This window comes from Lactuca virosa, chromosome 4, assembly GCF_052849685.1.
Source record: "Lactuca virosa cultivar CGN04683 chromosome 4, Lactuca_virosa_CGN04683_v6, whole genome shotgun sequence".
In the NCBI taxonomy this organism is placed as follows: Eukaryota; Viridiplantae; Streptophyta; class Magnoliopsida; order Asterales; family Asteraceae; genus Lactuca; species Lactuca virosa.
In genome coordinates, this window is record NC_136429.1 from 150091390 (window position 1) to 150109312 (window position 17923).

At 42.7% G+C, this 17923-nt stretch overlaps 1 protein-coding gene across 1 annotated transcript; it reads left to right on the forward strand.

Moving 5' to 3' along the window:
* The first annotated feature begins 384 nt into the window (after nt 1-384).
* On the forward strand, nt 385-2043 carry LOC145105217 (protein FAR1-RELATED SEQUENCE 5-like). Its single transcript, XM_079042346.1, has 3 exons — nt 385-403; nt 523-1067; nt 1171-2043. Exons 1-3 carry the CDS (start codon nt 385-387, stop codon nt 2041-2043), a joined length of 1437 nt encoding a protein of 478 aa, XP_078898472.1.
* Nucleotides 2044-17923: the final 15880 nt, after the last annotated feature.

The window sequence follows — 17923 nt, forward strand, 5'->3', positions numbered from 1 at the left end:
TAGAAATCGTGATTCCCAGAAAAAAGATAAAGTGTCGCTGCAACATCCCAAGAAGTTTCAATTCACAGGTGAATGTCCATGTTACTTTTGTTTGGTTTGCTATAACATTTTTTCACAATTCACCAATGATTTTACTTTCAACTACTATGGACCTCTATCACAAATTTAAGTGGTATTTGATCGAACAATTCTTGAATTGGGAAAAGTGATTATTATGATAAGTATATTAATTTTGCATATTTTTCTGTTCCGATTGTTTATCAACATAATTTTTATTTTATATGTTCTATTATGTGCCATGTTGCTTTTGTTTGATCAAATTTAGTTGAATTTATTGCTTTTGATGTAATGAAAAAGTTAGGCTATTTCTAAAAAGTTACGGGCATGGCATTAATAGGGTCAAGTTCTCATTGTCTTTTACTTGTGGTTTTGTATATGCCATGGTGTTTGAAACCGAAGCAGCTGATTAGACTATAGAATCGTATATAAATGAAAATGTTGACACAAATGATTTTGTGGAAGCAACATATGAATCTGAAGAACTTAACGATTTCGGTGTGAACATTGAAATTGACGAAGATGATATTAATGATGAAAGGATATTGGGAAAGGTTTTTGATACACCCGATGATGCCTATACATTTTATAATGATTATCAGTTTTGCATGGATTTGGTATACGTAGAGATGACACAAATTAAAAATCCTAAAACAAATGAGCCTTTTCAGAAGATATATGTATGCAACAAAGAAGGTTTCAAACGGATGGACAAAAATGCTTCAAGTGAAAATGAGAAAAAATGTCAAAGAGATGTTAGAACAGGATATCAAGCAAAGCTTCGAATAACAAGACAGGAGGACGGGAAATGGTTGGTGGACTCGTTTAATGACACACACAATAACGACTTGACCATGACACCTACGAAGGTGATGAAGCATCGATCTCATAGCAATTTCCACCGTTCATTAGAAGGTAAATCTCTTATGGTGCAATTTGGTCAAGCAGGGTTGAAACCTTCTCAGATTAAAAAGGATGTTAATACAATGAAAACCTCAAATGTAGCTTATGTAACTTCAAAGCAGTGTGCTGATGTTTTATCTGAGCATCGAAAACAACATATAGGAAAGGAGTTTTATGGACTTATAAAACATTTTCAAGATAAAACATTAGTTGACAGTGACCAGTATTTTGTCGTGGATTTTGTATGATGATGGGTATCCTAGAAATATCTTTTGGGCTGATGGTAGATCAAGAGATGCCTATACAAAATTCAGAGATGTTGTTGTGTTTGATGTCACTTATATGACTAACAAATTCAAGATGTCTTTTACTCCCTTTACTGGGGTGAATCATCATGGGCAGTCTATACTTTTTGGTGGAGCATTGCTTGAAAATGAAAAGGAAGAGACATTTGAATGGTTATTTGAACATTTCCTCAAATGTATGTTTGGAAAGTATCTAAAGGCAATTATTACCGATCAAGACAAAGCTATGGGCAATGCAATAAGAAACGTGTTTCTAAAGACTCGACATCACTTTTGTTCATGGCATATCATGAAGAATGAAACTGAGAACCTTCGATCGTATGTTTCCTGTTACAGTGATTTTCAAGAGATGCATAAACAATGGGTAAATAGTGACACCATTGAACAATTTGAAGAAACATGTGAATATATGTGTATTAAGTATGAACTGGAAAGCAATTGTTGGCTTAGTGACATGTATAACCAACATCTACATTCGGCTAAACGCTTCTTGGAGGATATTTTCTTTGCTGGTATGACCACAACCGGACGAAGTGAGAGTATTAATTCATTTTTTGATGGATTTGTTAACTCGAAGACCATGTTGAATGAATTCGTTGTACAATACGACAAAGCAGTTGGGTCACGAAGGGCTGCCGCAGAAGATGAAGACTTCATGACTATGAACTCGAGACCAGTTCTTTCTTCAGTGCATCCAATCGAAGCAAAAGCAGGTCAATTTTATACTAGAAAGATGTTTGATACTTTCAAAAAAGAATGGACCGAAGCTATTACCTGATGATATATGGTCCATTAGCATGGCCTAGACAGCTCTGGCACGCCAGCCTTGCCTGGCGCTCTCTTGTCAGCCTTGCTCGTCGCTCCCTTGCTAGCCTTGCTGGGGATTCCCTAGCCAGCCTTGTCGGGGACTCTCCTGCCAGCCCCGCCTAGGGCTCCTTTGCCTGATGCTACCTTGTCGGCCTTTCCTGCTACGCGCCCGCCAGCCTTGCCCGGCGCCTCCGGGCCGCCTTGCCCAACTCCTTGCTAGTTGGGCCTGAATTGGGCGGGCCCAAGGCCTAACCTAATTCCCCTTGACCTAATTGTCCCCTATAAGTAGAGTAGTGCCTCCTCCTTGGAGAGGGACTTCTCCCCTTGGCTCAGCCACCAAACTATACTCCGGCCAGGTGGCTCAGCCGCCACCCTCCGCCGTCAGCCACCATACACCACCACCAGCACCAAGATGGTTCAGCTAAGGAGAACCATCTCAGATCTACTAGCTGATCTAACTTGATCGTCGGAGCTTGCTCCCGGGGCACAGTCCCGGGGCGGTTCTAACGACCTTGCTCTGTGATGTCCAAATCTCCGCCCCAACAGAAGACCAGAAGATTCGTCGGAGTTCCATGTCACATAATTACCAATTTGACTCACGAGACTATAAAAAAAACTACAGAAGAAAGCACATATAAAGTTGGGTAATTGGTTGTTGATAATAAATATTGCCTTATTGTTACCTTTGATCTTAAAAAAAAAGCAAAAAGAACACCAACAACAAAAACTGCATTTGATCTTAAACCAACCAAGATGTATTTATAAACACCAATAACAAAACTGCATTTGATCTTAAAACAAGCAAAAAGAACAAGAAAGTATACAACAAATTTATGTACTCTTATAAATCCATGACCAAATTGCTACAAACATCCAAAGTAAGGTATGGGATATGGGCAAATACAATAGAATAAGGAGCCACACCTATTGGCTTCAAAGAACTTACATACAAAGGCTCTAATGGAGGCATGTCACCTTCAGGATTTAAAATCAAATCTTTCCCATTCAACACCATTATTTGACTATGCAAGTTTCCATCTTTTGATGCCAGATGATATTCCTCTCCTGTTCTTGATCCACCCTCACCATCTGAATTTATAATAAATGGAAAATGAAAATTTAATTATATTTATCTCAGATGTATTTAGAGGCCTTATACAGATAAATATTGGAAATGATCACTTCCATGGATTCATTGCTATTGCTTCATTCGATCAAATAAGACTCAAGAATTTGTGGTTTTAGTTTGCTCGAAACACAATCATATTCAGAGAAGTATAAAATGTTTTGTATTTGGTCATTTCATCGAGCACCTTATGTGCATATCTAATCTTCTTCCCCTATTAGCTAATTTAAAATTTAAATGAGTAAAGTACCGTACCTAAGAAACATACACATGCAAAAGAATTTTGCCACTTGAATCTGGATGCCGGTTAAGAATTTTTCTAACCAAGACGATATGCAATCAAGTATTTAGTGGAGCATGTGGATACCTTGATTTCAGTTTGCTCGAAACGCAACCCTCGTCTGTACTTGCTGATCAATTTGAGTTTTATTTCGAATTTATGTATCGAATTACTTGTATGCGATTCAAATGACGTAGTGGAAAATTGAGATTAAAGGAATCAATCATTGGTTCGATAGATTACTTTAGTTTGGTCAAGTATATACAACGAGGGCTGCATAGATGGGTGAATGTCAGCGAAGACTAGCATCAGAAGAGACGAATACATCTAACCCTGAGACAAAGATATCTTAAGGGTTCGATCAGTCAATTAATTAAATTATCTTTTTTTAAGAAAAGTAAACAGATGATTGAAACTACGTAGTTTTAAGTAATGGGTACCTAATCTTATATACCCTTAAGGATATATTCACTTTTCCCATATATATATATATATATATATATATATATATATATATATATATATATATATATATATATATATATATATAGGAACATCGATTTTTATTAGTATCACTAACTGGACGCAATTGTGTGAAGTACAAAAAGAATCGATGGGATGATTCTTTTTTTATTCATGATTTACCCTATAATAATTATAATAAACCAAACTATCAATAATAATTAAATTGTTATTTACAAGTTACAAAAAAATAATAGATGTAACAAGAATTAAAATTTATTTAAAGTATTGAAATCTTGTAGATGTAGTTGTGAATCGAAAAAAGTTTCATAAAGCATAATGGTGGAATAAAAATAGGTATCGACAATCTTGGTTAGTCTTCAATTATAAAATCTATCTGAAAACAAATGATAGTAACGAATTGAGATAAATAGGTATATAATCAATGACCAATTAAAATATGGGAAACAGGTTTAACGTTCCAAAAATAAGACCTAAAAATTTCATTTTTGATTTAATAAAACATTAATCCAAACATTATCATACAATCCCAAAAGATCAAAGTATGTCACTACTTCAAAACATATCAGAGTAAATCTCAAAATGTGGAAAAAGATGGTGTGTGCTCTCTAATCATCCCAGGCTCTTCCCTTTCGATCCTGAATTACCTGAAACATAAATTGAAACCGTAAGCACAAAGTTTAGCGAGTTCCACAAAATACCACATACCATACACAAATAAACACATAATGGGCCCCGCCTGATGAGTGTATCGGGCCCCGCCCACACTCGTATAACGGGCCCTGCCCACTAAGTATAGCGGTCCCCGCCCAAACTCGTATAACGGGTGTAACACCCGGTTCCTTGTACGTATTTTAAATTTAAAGATTGTATGTTTTACACTGGGACTCGGCGAGTTGGAGGCCCAACTCGTCGAGTAGACTAGACTTTGGACGCGAGTTTTAATTAACCTACTCGGCAATTCGGGAGCCCGACTCGACGAGTAGGACTGTGTCAGACCCCCAAACCGGAACAGCGGAAACGTTCGGGGGCGGAGGACGTCATGTTTAGTATCACAAGACATGCATCATAGTAATCAAAGTAACAAACAACCATTGCATTAATATTAAAGTGTTTACAAAGTATGTGATTCACAAAAGATTAACTCCAAAAGTAAATAACAAAACAAGACATGAAGCTATTATACTCCATCTTCTGAATCCCAGGGCGCGTACCTGTCTACTGGTCTCCTGAGAATACAAGTTATTTTGAAAGCGTAGATCAACATTTAAGCTGGTGAGTTCATAAGTATTTTAGTGATGTAAAGTAAGTTGTAAGTTCTTTTAGAAAAGTTCGTCTGTTCCTCTAGAAAATCCTATATTTTCTGATATGATGAAAGATAAGTAAAAATAACTCTACAATCCCTTCTATGAGTACTAAATAGATACAAGTTATATAAAACCCAGAGTAAACAAACAATCGATTGTGTGAATCTGCCCTAAGCCCACAACCAAACAAGGAACAGGAAATGAGGCGGAAGTCACACATCCCACTGTTTGTTAGATCTTCATTGTATATAACCTTGGCGTATTCGTTTGGTACTCACGGAGTTAACTGTAATAGTTCCTTTATATTTGATGAAAACATTCTTTAAGAAAAACCCTTATTTTCTTTAGTAAAATGGTAACCACAATAGTTCCTTCTATAATCACTTAGTTTATACTAGCTATATATAATATAATATCGAACGAATAGTTAGTTGTGTGAATCTGCCCTAAGCCCACAACCAAACAAGGAACAGGAAATGAGGCGTTAAACACACATCCAACTACCTATCGGATATTAATTATATATAACCCTGATGTATAAACTAAGGTATTATAGAATTTACCACCAAAGTTCCTTTAAGTTATATTGGTTTAATAAAATGGATTAAACCCTTTACTGGTAAGTTTCTAGTTTAGTTTACTCAATGTTCTATCTGAAAAGTATGTTTTGTACTAGAAAATGGTTTACTAGAATTTGTATACTATGACCTGACCCATACCTGGTGCTCCTTATGATTACTTGGTGTATACGGAATATATATATAGCTAAGGTCGATTAGATAGTAGACTGGGTGAATCCGCTCTAAGCCCACAACCAAACAAGGAACAAGAAATGAAGCGGAAAGCACACATTCTACTGTCTACCGGACCCGATTAATATATATCCCTGATGTATCTACCGAGGAATCATAAAGTTAGCATTATAGGCCCCCTTCTAACTGAATGTACTAAGACTCGACTGTTCTATTTGTCTTTTGTAATGATGTAAGTTTTCCCAAGTTTAAGACTATTTTTAATATTTGGCATTACCTTTTATGTGAGGAGATCACAATAAGAATGTAATGGGAAAAGAAAGTACTCAGTAATATTGTATAACGTGACTACTGAAGCACTAACTACCTTAAAACTAGTTTGTTAATTAAGGTTAAAATGTGATGAGGTCGTAACCATACTTGATTGACTAGTAAAACACGACGATCAAAGACGTCGAAATGGTATGACATTCGTCAACCATAGACGTGCAGGTCCCACTGTAGCTAGCAGCAAGGTGTAGGATGGTCAATCCCATATAGATCTATACACAAATTCACGCTCTCCCTCCAGGAGACTCTGGTTACAAAGCGTGACACAGCAGTATTTTGCCATGTCATGAAGTAGTGGCTGACATTAATGTTATAGTATTCTTGTATTTGTATAGTATGTTCTCTCTGTTCTAGTGTATAGTATGTTCCTTCTGTTCTAGTGTATAGTATGAACTGAACCCCTAAACTATACCTATTATAGTTTACTAGTATGTTTACTTGAACTGTACCTGACTTGAAGAAAAGACTCGATTATTTACTGAGTTATGATTGTACTTTAAAAACGGAGTTTTATAAACAATAAAGTAACATAACTTTAAAAGAGTTTTTGAAATGATTTGATCACTTATAGCACATAAGCAATCCTTTAAAATGATGTTTATCGCAAAACATTTACACAATTATCATTGTGTTCAACTTGTATTCCCCCCCCCCCCCTTAAAATCATTTAAAACATTTAAAAGATTGATTATAGGGGTATGAACTCACCTTATGTGGGTGATTCAATCGAATATGCGTGTAAGGATGAGAAGTTCCACGAATGAATTCCCGAGACACAAACGAGTCCTAAGTGACATATAATGGCATATATAGGCATGTAATTAGTGTTTAGAACAACTAACATGCAAGGAAACAACCTTAGGGACTAGTAAACACTTGGAATGAAGTGTTACAATCACATGTGATTGTAGTAAAGGGGTTTACAGCCACACAAGTGTGTTCACGGCCTTGGTGTTTACGGTCAATGAAGATCTTGAGGAGGGTTTATGGCCAAGGGAGATTGCATGGCTGTAAACTCTCCAAAATGGTGCAAATTTGATCTTGGTTCAAGCTTAAAGGGTGTTTGTTTCATAAGCCTTTGAGTGTTTCTAGTGGTTAACAAGATTATGGAAGAAATACTCACCTTTGGAAGGCTTTAGGGAGTTCACGACCACCAAGAACTAGTAGGTGTTCTTGGTGTAAGTGATGAAGACTTGAAGATCTACTCAAAAGAGATGAAATCATGGATGAAATCATAGGGTTTCACTAGATTAAGCAAGGTACCAACTAACAAATGGAAGAAACACTTACATATTTGAAGATCAAGATGAAAACTCTTGATGATAGTTGAGAGAAAATCGAGTTTCTTGAGTTGGAAGTGTGAGAAGTGGTGAAAAATGAAGGAATATCGTGTATATGGGAGGAGTTTACGGCCAGCCAAGAGTTTACGGCCGTAAACTCCTAGTTTGCGGTCGTAAACTCCTTGTGATGGAGTTTCCGGCTCGATTGCAAACCAATGAACTTAAGCTGGCATAACCCTACACCAAATCCTTAAGTTTACTAGGCTTAGAACCCTCAAACAGACCCCTAACAATGCTAAAAGATAGCAGAAACAAGTCTGACATTTGATTGGATTGATTGGCTTTACTGGATTGAAATTTTTGGGTTGTCACAGACTGTCTGGATGAAACCCTAATATTTAGGGTTTGCACCCTATTTAAACACCTTATCTTGTCCCAACCCAGCCTCTATCGCCTCTCAGTCCAGAAAATCCCTAACTCGAAACCCTAATCATTTATTGAGTGTTGTTGAGCTTTTTAGTTCCATTTGTGTGTATTTGAAGTTTAAAAAGGAGAAGGAAGCTTGAGAGATCAAGAGGAAGCAAGAAGATCCAGAGGTTTTGGCACATTTCAAGCTCATTTGAGGTATATAGCTGAAACCTTGACCATCTATCTCTTAGATCTCTAGTTAGGGTTCATTTCTATCTTTTCTAAGCCTTAGAAGTGCCATTTTCAGGGTTTTTTTGGTTATAAAGGGGTATGACTTCAGATTTGGAACCATTGAGGGTACCTATGGCATAAAGGTGCCAACTTTATTGCCATAAGAGCCCCATGCATCTTGTAGACTCCATTTTAGGGCCATTTGAGCCAAATACCCCATGCATGAACGTCAAGTTTGTAACTTTACGTGTATTATGGATCCTAGGAGGCCAGATCTATGTTTTGGATATGTTAAACCTGACTAAAATCAACTGTATGGACATGGAATTTGGGGGACTCGGTGAGTTGTTCTTGGGACTCGACGAGTCGGGGTATGGTTCCCCAACCCTTTTCTGCTTGGATCGAACTGGTTGAGTCTAGAAGAGGACTCAACAAAATAGATGTGAAACTGGACCTGGAAATCATGGAACTCGGCGAGTTCAAGAACAGAACTCGGCGAGTTCAAGGCAAGTCCCAACCGCATGAAGGCGTAGTCGATGAGTTCATAAGGAACTCGACGAGTCCAGAGCTAAACGTGTCTTCTTGCATGAAGAAGGACTCGGCGAGTTCAAGGATGAACTCGGCGAGTCAGATGAAGAAGGTCCCGACCTTGTATGAAGGAGAACTCGGCGAGTGCGTGCAATACTCGACGAGTAAGATCGAGGTTCTAGTGTTTTGAGGATTGGGGACTCGACGAGTTGTTGGGTCAACTCGGCGAGTTGAGTCAACCAAACGTTGACTTTGACCTAGAGTTGACTTTGACCAAGGTGTTGACCTTGACTTTGACCTTGACCTGAGTTGAACAGGAATTGGTAACTAAGGAAGATTGTTAGGTGTAGGATCTGATAGGAATTGAGTTCGGCAGCAAGTACATTTCAGACACTTTACGATATTGAGATGAGTTACCTTCCAGTAGCGGTGGGTCTACGGCCACAATGTCGACCCACTAGTAGGAGCTGTTGATAGATGATTGTCTTTGTGATAATTATCTAGGTTTGCTACTACCTGATGTGTTTTATGTGCTAGCATGATATGTTGTATGTGTTAGTGGTAGTAGGAGGGGAGTAGTCCCCGAGTTCGGTCATTAGGACCGAAGGGTAGGTCGGCACTCCAGATATGCCTGACAGTATGTTTATGCTATGTTTTGTGTGGTAGTAGTAGGGGGTGAAATAGTCCCCGTAGCCGGTTGGGATAACCGGAGGGTAGGTGAGCACCTCAGAACTGCTTGACATGGGTAGGTCAGCACCCCAGAATTGCTTGACATGGGTAGGTCAACACCCCAGAACTGCTTAGCACCCCTGAACTGCATGACATGGGTAGGTCGGGCACCCCAGAATTGCCCGGTAGTATGTATGTTGTATGGTATGTGGTATGCTGGGGGAACTCACCAAGCTTTGTGCTTACGATTTTCAGTTTTGGTTTCAGGTACCTCTTCGTCGAAGGGGAAGGAGCCGACACGGTAGTGGCGCATCGCACACACATGAGTACGCATTTTGAGATCCATGGGATTGTACTATGACATTATTACTATTTTGATGATATGATTTTGAGACATGTGATTATGGTTTGATGAACTGATATGATGAGGATGATGTTTTCATTAACTGTTTTATAAGTAATATGATTAAAAAAAAAATTTGGTCTTGAAAATTGGGATGTTACAAGTTGGTATCAGAGGCTTCGTTTGAGGGATTCGGACACATCTTTGGGGGTGTCTGGACTCAAATCGAGGGTTTGAAAGATTTTTACAAGAAAATCGTTTTTCTAAAATTAAAATGAAAAGGTTTTGAGAAAGAACAAGGTGTGTGATGCGTGCGACCGGTCGAGCTCAAGTAAGTTTTCCCCAAGATACCCATACATGTTATGTTATGATGTGATATGATTATGAGAATCACATGATAGATTAGGGCTAAGGATCTAGGAATGATGCCTTATATGCTTGTTGACCTTGTATGAGAACTGCATGCTAGATTAGGGCTAAGGATCTAGGAAGATGCCTTATGTGCCTGCTATATGTTCTTATTGAATTATATGCTAGAGCTGATTAATCAGTAATATGATGGCCTGAATATGATATGCTTGGTATGGTTACTCAATGCTCGAATGCTGCTTGCTTTGTGCTTTTAGGAGTTCTAGTTATCTTTAGCTAACTAGTAAATGAATACGTTAAGTTACATATCGAGAGGACTAAATAATTTCAGAGGGTTAAGTCTAGCCCTATTGCGCAGCTCTTGTCTGAGTCCAACCGTTGTAAGGTAGGGCCACTCATTCGAAGAATTATCTGGTCTTAGCGATATGTAATGGTATTCACAAGCTAGTTAGGTAAAGGAGGTAGGAATTCCTTATGCAGCTGATGGCAGAGAGTAGGTCGGAGAGTTACCCTAGGGTAAGCCTAGGATGAGATTAGTGCAGAGAGCAGTAGTAGTAGAAGGGACTTGGTAAAGTCAAGGCAATCCTTGAGGAAATTACGGATATATGAGGAAGGTAGTATGGGCCTGTACTACTGAAAGTAGATGATCCGTACTCGAGTCAAGGAGGGCCGAGATGGAACTAGGGAACTTCTAGTTTGTGAGACCTCTTGAGGTTATGTATGACCCTGACAATTATGTGTTTTGATTCAGAATGGTGATGATTACGCGACATGGAGGAGGAGGAGGTTTAGGGTCAGGATCAGGCTCAGGATCAGGTTCGGGATCAGGTGTCGAGCCAGTTGATGAGGGACTACGTGAGTTCATTGATTATGAGATCACTAGAGGCATCCTTGAGTCGACCCCGGTGATTTTCGGGTCAATCAAGGAAGGCATTATTGAGCTAATAGAGGATCGCCTTAGGGCGTTTAGGAGTGACTGGGCGTCTAGCCAGTCAGGGTCGTGCACGCTGTCCTTTAAGGACTTCAGGGGGAGTGGTGCGCCAGATTTCCATGGGATGAAGGATCCCATCGTGGCTAGGAGATGGATTGCAGACATCGAGTCTGCCCATTTGACAAGCTTCTGCCCTGAGGGGTCGAAGGTTCGATATGATGCAGGTTGTTTGAGGGACAGGGCTAGGGATTGGTGGGAGTCGCTTGGTGACTGTCTGGGAGCCTCATCCATTTAGGTTATGACCTGGTCAGACTTTGTGACCAGGTTTAGGGATGAGTTTGCACCGACTGTGGAGCTTCAGCAGCTGGCCAGAGAGTTTCTCGATATGAGACAGACTAGAGAGACAGTGGCGGAGATTACCGCCAAGTTCCGGGTGAGGGCCTTGTTGGTGCCTCAGTGTGCGGGGGATGAGGAGATGCGGAAGACCCACTATCATGACATGTTGAGAGCGGACATTCGAGAGCACGTCAGTTACTCAGCATGCCTGACCCTGGATTCTATGATTGCCAGGGCGAGGGAGAGGGAGATTGATTTGGAGCACCTCAGGAAGAGGAAGGCAGAGGAGGGACATGTTACTGGGGCTTCGGGGCAGAAGCCCAAGGGTTTCGACTCTAGGTCGAAGGGCCAGCCGGGCCAGAGCAGTTGTAGGAAATGCGGCATGCCGCATGAGGGAGCTTGTAGACTGGGATCATCGGGCTGATATAAGTGCGGCAAGACTGGGCACTTTGGTAGGGATTGTACTGCCTCTAACCCCACCTTTCAGTCATCAGGCCTGATTTGCTTTCATTGCAATCAGAAGGGCCATAAAAAGGCCAATTACCCGAGATTGACAGCAGCAGCAGCGCCAGTGGCGGCGCCAGCTCCAGCGACCCTGCGGCTCACTGACGGCCGACAGGCCAAGCTAGAGGCTCCAGTGGTGAGGAGCCGAGCCTTCTAGTTGACTACCGAGGAGGCACGCGCCACACCTGATGTAGTGACGGTTATGACTTCTTCTCCCTAGCTTTTATTATATGTCGTTTATGATATTTATGTGCCATGTTATGTGTTTTGTTTAGGATTATTCCATGTGAACGGTATTCCAGTTTAGGTGTTGTTCGATTCGGGTGCTAGCCGATCATTTGTCTCTCTTGCACTTAGCAAGAGGTTCCCTGAATCTTCGGGCATGTTGGATTGCCCTCTAGAGGTCGAGATTGCGGACGACCGATCTGTTCGAGCATCAGAGGTGTTCAGAGATTGTGTCTTGATATTGTTCGAGGAGCACTACCTGGTAGACTTGGTTCACATACCATTGCGTTGGAACAAGGTCATCATCGGGATGGACTGGTTGAGCCCTAATGGGGCTGTGATTAACTACGCGCAGCAGTTGGTACGTGTCAGGACCCCAAGTGGGGGAGAGCTGGTGATTCAGGGCGAGAAGCCATAACGCAGGCCAGCTTTATGCTCAACAGCGAGGGCTAGGCGCTACCTTCATTTGGGTTGCGCTGGATATGTCGCCTACGTCATGGATACCCGAGAGGAGGGCAAGGCAATTATGAGCGATGTGCCAGTGGTGCGAGGGTATCCATATGTGTTTCCAGAGGAGTTGCCTGGGATACCTCCGGAGCGGCAAGTGGAGTTTAGGATCGATCTGGTCCCTGGTGCGGCATCGATAGCCAAGGCACTGTATCGGTTGGCTCCTCCCGAGATGCAGGAGTTGTCTACACAGCTGCAGGAGTTGTTAGACAAGGGATTCATCAGACCGAGCAGTTCACCCTGTGGAGCCCCGATTCTGTTCGTGAAGAAGAAGGACGGGTCGCATCGGATGTGTGTAGATTATCGGGAGCTGAAAAAGGTAACAGTGAAGAACCCTTACCTACTCCCGAGGATTGATGATCTCTTTGACCATCTATAGGGGGCATCTTGGTTCTCCAAGATAGATTTACGTTCAGTCTACCATTGGATGAGGGTCAGAGACGAGGATGTACAGAAGACTATATTCCGGACTCGCTATGGTCACTACGAGTTCGTGGTGATGCCCTTCAGGCTCACTAATGCTCCTGCCGCGTTCATGGATCTCATGAACCGCGTATGCAGACCAATATTGGATCGGTCTGTGATAGTTTTCATCGATGACATCTTGGTTTATTCCAAGACGCAGGAGCAGCATGAGGAGCACTTGCGGGAGGTGTTGGATACCCTGAGGAGGGAGTGCTTGTATGCCAAGTTCTCAAAGTACGATTTCTGGTTGGGCGAGGTGCATTTTCTGAGGCACCTTGTGAACCAGAACGAGATTTTGGTCGATCTGGCCAAAGTAGAGGCCATGATGAGATGGGAGGTTCCGAAGTCTCCATCTGAGATTCAGAGTTTCTTCAGATTTGCAGGCTATTACCGGAGATTCATTCATGATTTCTCCAAGATAGTCATACCCTTAATCCGGCTGACAAAGAAAGCCATTATATTTTGCTGGGGGACTGAGCAGCAGGAAGCGTTTGAAACATTGAGACAGAGACTATGCTAGGCGCCGATCCTCGCCCTTCCAGAGGGCGTGGAGGATTTTATAGTGTACTGCGATGCGTCCATATCGAATTTGGGCACCGTGTTGATGCAGATAGGGCATGTCATCGCCTACGCCTTGAGGCAGCTGAAGCCTCACTAGGTGAACTACCCGACACACGATTTGGAGTTGGGGTCGGTCGTTTTCGCCCTCAAGATTTGGCGACACTACCTCTATGGGGTCCGTTATATCATTTACACGGATCACAAGAGTCTGAGGTACCTCATGGATCAGCCGAATCTAAACGTGAGGCAACGTCGGTGGCTAGATGTGGTGAAGGATTACGATTGTGAGATCCTCTACCACCCGGGGAAGGCCAATGTTATGGCCGATGATCTTAGCCGCAAGGCAGCCCCGATCAGAGACGTTTGCTTGCGGATGACAGTGGTGACTCTGCTTCTGGAGCAGATTCGAGAGGCCCAACAAGAGGCTATAAAGGAGGAACATCGGAAGAGCGAGCGTATTGTAGGTCAAGTTTCCTCCTTCGACTATGACAGCCGTGGGTTGTTGACACTACACCGTAGAGTGTGGGTTCCATATCATGGAGGGTTGCGCCGAATTTTGATGGAGGAGGTGCACAAATCCCAATTCTTGATTCATCCCGGGGCGACGAAGATGTACAGAGATCTTCGTCCAGACTACTGGTGGCCCTGCATGAAACGAGATGTAGCCTGGTACGTCGAGAGGTGCCTGACCTGCAGGAAGGTCAAGGCTGAGCACCAGCGGCCTCACGACAAGATGCAGCCGTTGGACATCCCCATGTGCAAATGGGAAGATATTACCATGGATTTCATCACCAAACTTCCCAGGACCGCGCAGCGAGTCGATTCCATATGGGTCATCGTGGATCGGTTGACCAAGAGTGCCCATTTCATACCGATCCAGGAGAGCATTTCGGCGGAGAAGCTGGCCGACATCTATATTCGAGAGGTTGTCGCTCGACACGGAGTGCCAGTCTCCGTGATTTTTTACAGAGATGTAAGGTTCACTTCCAGATTCTGGAAGAAATTCCACGACAAGTTGGGTACTCGTCTGCACTTTAGCATCGCCTTTCACCCGCATCCGGATGGTCAGAGCGAGCGGACCATCCAGACTTTGGAGGACATGCTGCGGGCATGCGTTTTAGACTTTGGTGGTAGCTGGGATACCTACCTTCCCTTAGCATAGTTTTCCTACAATAATAGCTACCACGCGAGTATCGACCGTCCTCCCTTTGAGATGTTATATGGGAGGAAGTGCAGGACCCCGATTTGCTGGGGTGAGGTTGGGTAGAGGGTCATGGGGAGTACGGAAGTGGTACTCAATACGACAAAGAGAATCCAGCAGGTCCGGAGCAGGCTTCAGACTGCTCTGAGTCGACAGAAAAGTTATGCCGACAAGCGTCGTTCGGACCAGGAGTTCCAGGTCTGGGATATAGTTCTCCTGAAGGTTTCACCTTAGAAAGGTGTCATCCGGTTCAGGAAGCGGGGCAAGTTGGGCCCTAGGTACATCGGTCAATTCAGGGTTGGAGCCCGGGTGGGCAATGTGGCATATAGGATGGATCTGCCAGCCGAGCTTAGTCAGATTCATAGTACTTTTCACGTCTCCCAGCTGCGGAAGTGCCTGGTAGACGACTCTGTAGTAGTACCTTTGGAGGATATTCATGTGGATGACAGCCTGAACTACATTGAGCAACCAGTAGCTATCCTCGACAGGAAGTCGAAGGACCTAAGGAACAAGAGGGTCGAGCTGGTGAAGGTGCAATGGCAGCACCATAACGGCTTAGAATGGACTTGGGAGCCGTAGGACGAGATGCGGGAGCACTACCCCGAGCTTTTTCCGGATGCAGCAGCAGACTTCGATGACGAAGTCTGAAATAAGTGGGGGAGAGTTGTAACACCCGGTTCTTGGTATGTATTTTAAATTTAAAGATTGTATGTTTTACACTAGGACTCGGCGAGTTGGAGGCCCAACTCGTCGAGTAGACTAGACTTTGGACGCGGGTTTTAAGTAACCTATACGGCGAGTCGGGAGCCCGACTCGGCGAGTAGGATTGTCTGGATGAAACCCTAATATTTAGGGTTTGCACCCTATTTAAATGCCTTATCTTGTCCCAACCCAGCCTCCATCGCCTCGCAGTCCAGAAAAGCCCTAACTCGAAACCCTAATCATTTATTGAGTGTTCTTGAGCTTTTTGGTGCCATTTGTGTGTATTTTAAGTTTAAGAAGGAGAAGGAAGCTTGAGAGATCAAGAGGAAGCAAGAAGATCCAGAGGTTTTGGCACATTTCAAGCTCATTTGAGGTATAAAGCTGAAACCCTGACCATCTATCTCTTAGATCTCTAGTTAGGGTTCATTTCTATCTTTTCTAAGCCTTAGAAGTGTCATTTCGGGATTTTGTGGTTATAAAGTGGTATGACTTCAGATTTGGAACCATTGAGGGTTCCTATGGCATAAAGGTGCCAACTTTATTTCCATAAGATCCCCATGCATCTTGTAGACTCCATTTTAGGGCCATTTGAGCCAAATACCCCATGCATGAACGTCAAGTTTGTAACTTTACGTGTATTATGGACCCTATTAGGCTAGATCTATGTTTTGGATGTGTTAAAACCGACTGAAATCAACTGTATGGACATGGACTTTGGGGGACTCGGCGAGTTGTTCTTGGGACTCGACGAGTTGGAGTATGGTTCCCCAACCCTTTTCTGCATGGATCGAAAAGGGTTGAGTCTAGAAGAGGACTCAACAAAATAGATGTGAAACTGGACCTGGAAATCATGGAACTCGGCGAGTTCAAGAACAGAACTCGACGAGTTTAAGGCAAGTCCCAACTGCATGAAGGCGTGCTCGACGAGTTCATCAGGAACTCGGCGAGTCCAGGGCTAAACGTGTCTTCTTGCATGAAGAAGGACTCGACGAGTTCAAAGATGAACTCGACGAGTCAGATGAAGAAGGTCCCGACCTTGTATGAAGGAGAACTCGGCGAGTGCGTGCAATACTCGGCGAGTAAGATCGAGGGTCTAGTGTTTTGAGGATTTGGGGACTCGACGAGTTGTTGGGTCAACTCGGCGAGTTGAGTCAACCAGAAGTTGACTTTGACCAAGGTGTTGACCTTGAATTTGACCTTGACCTGAGTTGACCAGGAATTGGTAACTAAGGAAGATTGTTATGTGTAGGATCTAATAGGAATTGAGTTTGGCAGCAAGTACAGTTCAAACACTTTACGACATTGAGATGAGTTACCTTCCAGTAGCGGTGGGTCTACGACCACAATGCTGGCCCACTAGTAGGAGCTGTTGATAGATGATTGTCTTTGTGATAATTATCTAGGTTTGCTACTACCTGATGTGTTTTATGTGCTAACATGATATGTTGTATGTGTTAGTGGTAGTAGGAGGGGAGTAGTCCCCGAGTGCGTTCGTTAGGACCGAAGGGTAGGTCGGCATCCCAAAGATGCCTGACAGTATGTTTATGCTATGTTTTGTGTGGTAGTAGTAGGGGTGAAATAGTCCCCATAGCCGGTTGGGATAAACCGGAGGGTAGGTGAGCACCCCAGAACTGCTTGACATGGGTAGGTCAGCACCCCAGAAGTGCTTGACATGGGTAGGTCAGCACCCCAGAAGTGCATGACATGGGTAGGTCGGCCACCCCAGAATTGCCCGACAGTATGTATGTTGTATGGTATGTGGTATGCTGGGGGAACTCACTAAGATTTGTGCTTACGGTTTTCAGTTTTGGTTTCAGGTACCTCTTTGTCGAAGGGGAAGGAGCCGACACAATAGCGGCGCATCGTACACACATGATTCCGCATTTTGAGATCCATGGGATTGTACTCTGACATTATTATTATTTTGATGATATGAGTTTGAGACATGTGATTATGGTTTGATGAATTGATATGATGATGATGATGTTTTCAGTAACTATTTTATAAGTAATATGATTAAAAACAAAATTTTTGGTCTTGAAAATTGGGATGTTACAACGGGCCCCGCCCACTGAGTATAACGGGCCCCGCCCAAACTCGCATAACGGGCCCCACCCAACATACAAATCATATAAGCATATACACATACAAGAGTCACACAGACATCTAGTATCCTAGCATAACTGATCATGGGCCAACATTGGTGCCTTAGACCCAATAAAATGAAGAGGAAACTCACCTCGCACTAATGAATGTCACATAAAAATCTCTGGTTGTTGGCCCGCAAAAATCCATGCGCAATCACAAAATAAG

What these genes read in the sequence shown, in the direction of transcription:
- LOC145105217 (XM_079042346.1), top strand. An exon ending in AAACCTCAAATGTAGCTTAT is followed by an intron (nt 1,068 to 1,170) that starts GTAACTTCAAAG and finishes ATAAAACATTAG; the next exon opens with TTGACAGTGACCAGTATTTT.